The sequence below is a fragment of the Zingiber officinale genome, chromosome 8B (genome assembly GCF_018446385.1).
Source record: "Zingiber officinale cultivar Zhangliang chromosome 8B, Zo_v1.1, whole genome shotgun sequence".
Lineage (NCBI taxonomy): Eukaryota > Viridiplantae > Streptophyta > Magnoliopsida > Zingiberales > Zingiberaceae > Zingiber > Zingiber officinale.
In genome coordinates this window covers 13896969-13905472 of record NC_056001.1, presented here as the reverse complement: position 1 = coordinate 13905472, position 8504 = coordinate 13896969, and the positions used below count along the sequence as shown (strand labels likewise).

The following is an 8504-nucleotide window of genomic DNA, read 5'->3' as shown; positions in this document are numbered from 1 at the left end:
TGCTGAAATCTGGCCCCTCCACAAGGAAATTAAGGTTTGCATAATTTTGAAATGTTTTAGTTTAATTTCCTCCATATGCTGCATGGTAAGTGGTATCATCTGATCTTTAGTAGCTCAGTTTCCCCAAAAGAGTTGAGTGTTCTTTAGAGCATCAAGATGAAGTTTTTTATTTAATCTTTTACTTATTACTATTTTTAATTCACCTAAGCAGATAATCACATGCTCAGCTATGTGTCTTGTCTTTTTTTTTTTCTTTTCCTTTTTTCTTGTCAAAAAACGATATTAATGATTAGGAGATAAATTGATAAAAGTTCAAAATTTTGAAAGGGTATTTTGATGATTCTGGAGACTGGTTTTGACAAAGGAACTTACCTTGATAGAATTTTTACCATTTGTTTTCTAGGCACTCTTTTAAATTGTTTGCCTTGTTTAATTAAAATGGTACGTCAAAAATGCCTTGATACAAGTCTGTACACGATGACTACCATAATTATAAGCTTGAATCATTCTTCACTAGTTAAATTTTAATAAAAGAAAAGCGTGCCACCAAGAATATTAAAAAATGATGTGGGTCTTTTTGGATAACGTCACAAATTTAAAAATAGAATCTAGCTAGTTTCCGCAAACTATAACAAAAACATCAAAATGAACCTTTCCACCCAACTTACGGCTGCATAAGATTTCTCCAGGTACTTGAAGGATGTGGAGTTTTGAACCAAGAAGCTTACCCAGTGCGTGCTAAAATCGCCAGTAGATCTTAAATATAAGAAATATAAGACAAGCAACGCAGTTGCCTTGAGATAAGCACTGCTCAAATTAACATGTCCTGCCAGAAGATTGCAGTTTTAATACCCCTTTGGAAGATTGACACTAAAGACGTCCAAGCTTACTGAGGTAATCGCCTTCACTTTCTCTTAATGAATGATTTCACTGATTCCACGATCACCTGAATTCAGCACAAGGAATATCAAGTTGACTCCCTCATAAAGAAGAGCATAACACGCGCACAGCGGGCCACTAAAATTCCAAGATATAAATTCAGTATACCAGAGAGAATGCAAAAGGAAAATGTTAGAACAGAGATTCGAGCAACTGATAAACTAGCTTCACACTGACCATGAAAATTAACCAGAGAACATTTTTATTCGAAACTTATACCAAAACTTCAGAGTTATTCTCTTGAAGAGGAGAGCCTACCGATATAACTATTAGAGATCTATTTTTTTATAAATTAAATTTCTAATTAGCATTAAAGTTAATATATTTCTTACCCGGCCATCATAGGACAATGATGCAAATATCAAAGGTTCCCGTGTGCTCCATGCAAGACCTTTATATTTGGCACAAATCAGTAAACAAATTAGATCATGTTTTACCTACTACGACAAGAAAAAAAAAACAAAACTGGATTACCATACACACTATCTTCATAGTCAGTATATGAATTGATAAGTGAATCCTTCAATGTTGTCGGTGAATCAAATAGACTGAAAAAAAATGGATACAACGGAGAAACAAATTAACCTACTGGCAAACAGCAGTTCAATCGATGGTATAGGTAAAAATGTACCTTTCAGATGATGAGCCCTCATTGCCAGGAAGACGAATGGACCACAAATTAATGGTTGAATCTGTGCCAGCACTCTAAGAAACAACTTGTCATGAATGAATAGGAAAAGTTCACAATTTACATACAAGAGCTATAAATTGGAGAGAAATAGAGAGACCAAAATAAGGTCTTCGTATTCTGGATTATGTCTGACTGCCCATGTCCTGCCATAATGTGGAAGCCAATGTGATGTAAGTCTGATTTGGAATTTCAGATGTGATTATTTACTGTGACATCAGTTAGTAAGTAAATCATGGCATAGATTATGATAAGTACCAATGTGCATGACCAGGGAGTTCTTTTACAGGAAACTTGGGTCTTCGAAGATCCCATAGTTGGATCCCAGATACATCTTCTGCAGTCACCTGCAATGTTGACATGTTCCACAATTTAGAAAAGCAGCATAAAATGATAACTGAAAAATAAAAAAACGATTAATTGTTTGCATAAGGATAACTTTTTGAAGGCAAATATATATCAAGCTGAAATTGGGAAAACAATGATCCATGGTTACTGTAATCGATGTTTTATACTTGCAAGATAAGTTTCCTAATTCTGGATGGCTGCCCGAGTGTGGCATTGAAAAATATATCAGAAATCTTTTGTAAAAAGCGTTGGAAAATTAGCTATTCTTAGAAAGACATAATGATCCAAATGTGTGTATATTAAAAGGGTTCACATCTAAGCAAATAGACTATATAATTATCAAGCTTTCAATAAGCAATGAAAAATGCCATTGCTTTGGCAATTTTTTGAAAAAGTAGAGCACAAGCAAGGAATCCACAGTTAATTCCATGGGAAGATATGTAAACCCACCTAGATTAATTAAGGTTAAAGATCAAAATTGATTATGTGACCACTTTGTTTGCTCCCCCAAATCCAAGATCTCCAACAAAAAAAAAAATACAGAAAATGGAAAAGAACTACAAAAAAAAAGGAAGCTTCTCCATCAAACAAAAAGAGAACTATGTTAATAGGTGCATCTTGAAGTGGGTAAAAGATCCAACCAGTAATTAAACTTACAAGAAAATGCTGTTTTTTTGGATTGTAATCAACATCCCTAATGTGCGCTTGCTCTATCGAGGTAGTCTTCCTGGAGAAACAGTTACATGGTTAAGTCAACCCAACTCAAATCTTTGGACAAAACATCCTGCACAGAAATCTGTAGGAACAAATTTATTAGAGTGCTGACCTGCTACAGGAAGTTAAACATCCTCATCTTAAAGCATGTGGCAGAATAACAATTCATGATCTTTTGATAAAGAGAACTACCAACTCGTGAAAATTATCATGAGAACAGTTTTATATGTGAAATCACTTATAAATAAAATCAACTAAAAACATATTTCCCTCGTGCCATAGGGTTATGGTAGTTAAAATTGCAATTCAGACCTCAGAATCTTATGCTCTTTCAACCACCTAAATGATTTAAATCTCAAGTAGAATCTGAATCTGGTTGGGAACATAAAACCCACAATCCAATCTTATGCTGTATCACTGCTCCTACGTTCAATATCTACCGAGACAACCTTGATTGGTGAGCTATGCTTACATTCACTTAAAATTTAAAACATGACATTTATTGGAAGTAAACAATCCCTATTGTGTCTAATCATTTGGGAAAAAAAATCAATTATCACTAAGAGATTTTTTTTTTTTTACTTTTGCCATTATCATACACCTTATATTTATTATTCATCTTGTAGACTATAAAGATGCAACATTTTTAGAATTACAATGCAGTGTTCATATATACTATTAAAGTAATTTTAATTATAGTTCATAATACTAGAATGATACAATGTCCAAATTCATACTATGTACCAAAAGTTAGTACATATGATAAATATTGTTTTAAATATAATTTAATAAAATTGTAGGATCTCAAGATTCTAAGCTTTGGTCCTACAACCAAACCAATTGATCTCTTCTTGATTCAACAAAAGGTTTACATCTCAACAATTTGTATAGTGTATCCATGTGTGATTATGTAGGAGAGGTACATAGAACTTAGAAGTTCAAGATCACAAAAACATGAACTACACACTGAAAAGGGTTCAGCAACAGACAGAGATTTTTTCTTTTGGGGGAAAAAGCCTTAAACTCATAAACCACACAAAGTAGACAGTATCAGGTGTCTTGGGCTTTCAGTAGCATATCAATGGAATACATTTCGCTGCGATATGTGACTTACATGAAACATAAAAATGATGTATTTAGGAGATGGTATACTTCATTGTTCGGAGATCCCAAAATTGTAATGATGAGTCACATATACCAGCAAGAGCATTTCGATCATGCGGATCCCATGCACCACCTGATAGGTTTTGAAGCATACCAACTGATTCTTGTGATATCACCTACATTTAGCAGCTTGTATAGGAATCAGCAAAGTGTAAAAGCATAACCGTTTGACACAGACATTCTGATGGTATTATCAAGATACTAAATCATCTTGATGTTTTATTTAATTTTGGTGAAATTATCCTATTTATCATGATACATAATAAGGTAACACAACATAAAGAACACTTCCATGATTATATCTTAATGATATCCCAATGCACTTTGGCAAACTGACAAGTATATTTAAAGAAAAAAAGTATATTTAAAGAAATGTCTTCCACTGACTTAGGTATTTATTTATTTTATTTTATTTTCAAAAGCCTTGATATGTTTTCATAAAAAGTAACAGAATCAGCCAACCTTAAAACCATCAAAGTTTTTAATTTGTTTTCCTGTTGTTCAGAGTGTCAAGCGTGAACATGAGTTACCAAATCTGCCTATTGATATTACCAGGTGACTCACCATATTTTCTTTCACTCTTTGATGATGCATCTACATAACCATATTCCGTTCCTTATATGTAGTTACGCTATTCTTCTAACTTGTAGTTTACACATTTTCATGTAGCATATAGAGATTACTACAGCTACTTATTGTAATAACACAGCAGCAGATACACAATGTGAAAAAGAAAAGAATTGAAGCAATTAAATGAATATCATAGCAATAATTAATATAGTAACACAACTAATTCCCTGCAATATTTTAGAACATTTCATCTTATGCTTCTAAGATAATGTGCTTTTTAGTCTGAACCAAGAAAGTGGATTTGATATCTGATCCGGGTATTTAACAAAGCTGATATGAAATGAAACCCAATGAATTGATCCATCCAACACACCTAATCAAACACCTCCATGGCTCCACGGATAGAGATGAAGCACAAGAAATAAGTGAGTCAATAACTAGGGCTTGTGTTTAGTTTCAAGTGTTGTGACAGAAGGAATAGTCAATTAATGAAGCATGAACTTGTGTGTGAGAACACATAGAGCCAAATCTTTTATTTGTGATTATTGCAATTACACAAAAAATACATTGTATGACAATTATTAATGGGTTTGAACATTGCACAGACACACATGGATGATTTATATTCATATAACCATGTAGGTGTGGCTTCATTGGTAATTCAAACTAAAAACCAAGCAAATGTCGCTTACATATAATGAAAGCCCCTTTTTTTCTTCCCTCTTTTTACAACTCATTCTTTAAAAATGTATTTAGATAGTAGGAAATCACAATATAGTCCCTGTCGCAAGGTAGTTGTGCTAGTTAGTGGCATAAACATGGCATGCCAGACAATGTCGCTGTTGTTGCAAATACAACTAGTTTGTACCAACACTTGTTGGAAAAAAGGTACACTTTGAAAACTTAATCATAGGCCATAATCAATAATTACCCTAAAAGTAGGTGGACCAAATACAAAAATTTCTCTATGATGCAGTGTTTGTGGACAGTAATATTGGAACAAATGTTTAAACAATTTAACATCTTTTTTGTGTGCATGTTTTGAACTTCATGATTGCCTACTGCACAATGTATTGGAAAGCATTGTAAACTAGTTTAGACTTCAGACTAAGAAATTTTCCTTTTGCAATAGATGGGAAACTATATTTATTTATTTATCTATTGCCGCCAAGAACTTGAAATGCTGCAATTTTACAATTTCATAAGAATTTGTAGTCTATTATAACACAAAGGACTATGATAGAACCTCTGTCAGTCCTGAAGATAACAAAAAGTCCTTTGAGGAGCTCACCTTGGCTACTTTATTTGACGAATCTAAGCTCCAGAGGAAAATATTTCCCTCATCAATGCTGATTAGTCTATCATGCTTCCCAGATGGCCACCAAAGAACACTGACAAGCATGTTACTGGGGAGTCATAAAAAAGTTCATGGAACCTTTTTTTCTCTCTCTCTTAAAAATCACAAATGGCTGGGAAGCACAAACATGCAGAAATGAGATTACCTCTTGATCTTAAAAGAATGCTCATCAAGGGAAACCAACTGTTCGGGCTGTGGGGCATTCGACTGTCCATAGAGCTCGGGAATCTTCCAAACAGAAGCTCCGTATGTTTCACCTTTATCATATGCTAACTCAATTAGTTTTAAGAAGCATAAGGTTGAGGTAATTTCAGAGAAAAGGAACAATACCTTAAAAGTATTAGCATCACTGTAGTTCATTCTCATAGAAAAAAGGCTAAAAATCATATCATACAACAGAGTACATTTTAACGCTTTCGGTTTTAACAAGAACAAGAGAAGTGCAAAACAAGATGGGGAAAATATTGAAGCATTTCCACAATAAAAGAAAGCTCCTCGAACTTTCCTCAAAAAGAAGCTCTTCAAATAAATAAATATATAATGCCCCATTTTCTATTTGACAAAATTAAGAAGGATGCATATGCTAAATATATGATGTAAGACTACATCTCATGAGTGGATAAGCGACACATTTATCATTCCATTTTCCCCTAGAAAACAATCATTGTCTGACTTCCATTTGTACAGATTGGCCTATTAATTCCTTCAACATTTCTCACTGTTTTTGATGAGCTGTTGCGATCAAAAAATTTCCTTGCAAAAGTAAATCAAGGAACTGCATTGAGACTAAACTAAGATCAAATCTAGCTTAAAAAAATCAATTCCAGCAACACCCACCTATGTACCAATTCCTGTTGGAAATTTGTCATTGTCAGTTCGGTTTGGTGAGGCAGCCAGTATGACATGGGTCAAAACTAGTTTGTCGACACGCCTCTTTGGATTAGTCAGTGCACCACTTTAAGTAAAATCATCACTGACTTAAAGTTGCCAATTGTTGAGTTATCCCTTCGGGATGTTGACACAACCTCTCATGTAAGTGATAAGACCAATACAAGGGTTGCATCCTTTCTCTTTAAGATAACATTGCCATCCTAGATACTTACAGTTTGCCAACAATTGTACTCTAAAATACAACAGCCTTCGACTCAAAACTGGAACATTTTAAATAGCCCTACGGAAATTTCAATGCAGTGAATTGAGCAAGAGGAGAGAGCCTCATTTATTGGATGAAAAGGTTTTCTAAAGGGGTGAGTGTGACAATTTTGCAAAATTCCTCTTATGCACTATGCAATGTTGCTCCATTACTTCGACATGTGTGCTTGAGTCAAGGCAAGCCCTCATTTGTCCAATCAATGCACGAGCTAGAGTTGCAACAATCCAACCAAAGCGCGAGCTAGGGGCGTGTTTGGTCATTGTTCAACGCTTAAGCCAGAGGTGTGTCCGTCGTCCATTCTATGAGAGCTAAGGCACATCTGTAGCTACGTGCAAGCTACAGATGTATCATCGCTGTAAGGCGCACAAGCCAACGGCATGTCCTTTTGCCATGGCTTGAAGTAGCACGCATAGAGTGTCCTTCTGGCTTCAACAGGTGGGCAAAGTGATCCCTCCAGCTCAGCACAATGGAAAATCCAGATGTTTCAGCTGCACATGTGTTTCCTATGTGGCATAATACTGCAACCAATTGATTGTTTCACCAGACTATTTGTCTGCACGACTATAAAATACTTGATTTAATTAAGCTCGACATTTAATTTCTCTAATTACAATGACCTTATTGATCTTCGTTTATAGCAGGATTTGACAATCCTAATTTTTAAGCTAAATTTACACCCCTTAAAACCTATGAAAATGAAATTTAATACTCATGTATGATCGAGTTAATGTTTTTGCATTCATGTTTATAGATCTAGCTCATGCTCTCATCCGATCAAGATAGAGGCATGAGATAGGACAACCTTTTCTCACTCAAATAACCTTGGATAATGCTTTCTCATCGACCCGAGAAATTATTCTACAACACTATACTCGCAAAGTAGTCAATCCGTTTCCATATTCAATTAATTAGTTAAAAAACTAATTTCCAACGCTTCAACAGGAGCGCATTGCCACCCATTAGTCCAACATCAAGTTACTATGAGACATAGTTCACTCACCAGAAGTGAAAACCGTAGAGAAAATTCTGGGATCGAAAGGGCAAGACTTGAGATCCCATATCTCGTTTGGGTGATAGAAGAGACCATCGCAGATAAGCTCCGATCCCGAGGGAGACAGCCGGATCAGATGCACCTAATAAACAAAACCACCGGAGTCACCCAAAAAATCATAAGATCGAGATCAACGACGCGCGCGCGAGAAGAACCTCGTTCTCCTCTTTGAGGCTGAGGGTTCCAGCGAGGAAGCTGGTGTGGTCGACGTCAGCCTTGACGTCGGTAATGCATCGGGCCTGGAGAAGGAGATAAGGAGGAAGATGGATGAGGAGATTTCAAAAGAAGAATCGAATCGGATTAGTGGTTGCTGTTGTGACCTGGTATTTGAGGCCGCCGTAAACGATGCCGGTGGAGGGCCCCCGCATTGTGGCACAAGTGAGGAAGATGGCGGTCGTTCTCCGGCGGCGATGAGGGGTTTTGGTACGATCGGCTCCGCCGGGGACGCACCGTAGTGATTGGGTCGGGGCGATGTTGCGTTGACGTTGAGCGTAGCATTATTACTGAGGAAAGGCAAGGC

The 8504-nt window shown here is 35.9% G+C and overlaps 1 protein-coding gene across 2 annotated transcripts; it reads right to left on the bottom strand.

Annotated features, from left to right (window-relative positions):
- Positions 1–555: 555 nt before the first annotated feature.
- LOC122015232 (WD repeat-containing protein DWA2-like) lies at positions 556–8480 on the bottom strand. 2 transcript variants are annotated; one of them, XM_042572008.1, is made up of 13 exons: positions 8305–8480; positions 8140–8223; positions 7934–8066; positions 5926–6037; positions 5715–5829; positions 3842–3969; positions 2633–2702; positions 1886–1974; positions 1728–1773; positions 1571–1644; positions 1414–1487; positions 1272–1330; positions 556–946 (listed from the first exon to the last, which is right to left on the bottom strand). In XM_042572008.1, exons 1-13 carry the CDS (start codon positions 8350–8352, stop codon positions 905–907), a joined length of 1074 nt encoding a protein of 357 aa, XP_042427942.1. In that variant the 5' UTR covers positions 8353–8480; the 3' UTR covers positions 556–904. The 2 variants fall into 2 exon arrangements, with proteins under 2 accessions (XP_042427942.1, XP_042427943.1); XM_042572009.1 differs by having other exon boundaries at positions 5715–5814.
- Between the last annotated feature and the right edge of the window lie 24 nt (positions 8481–8504).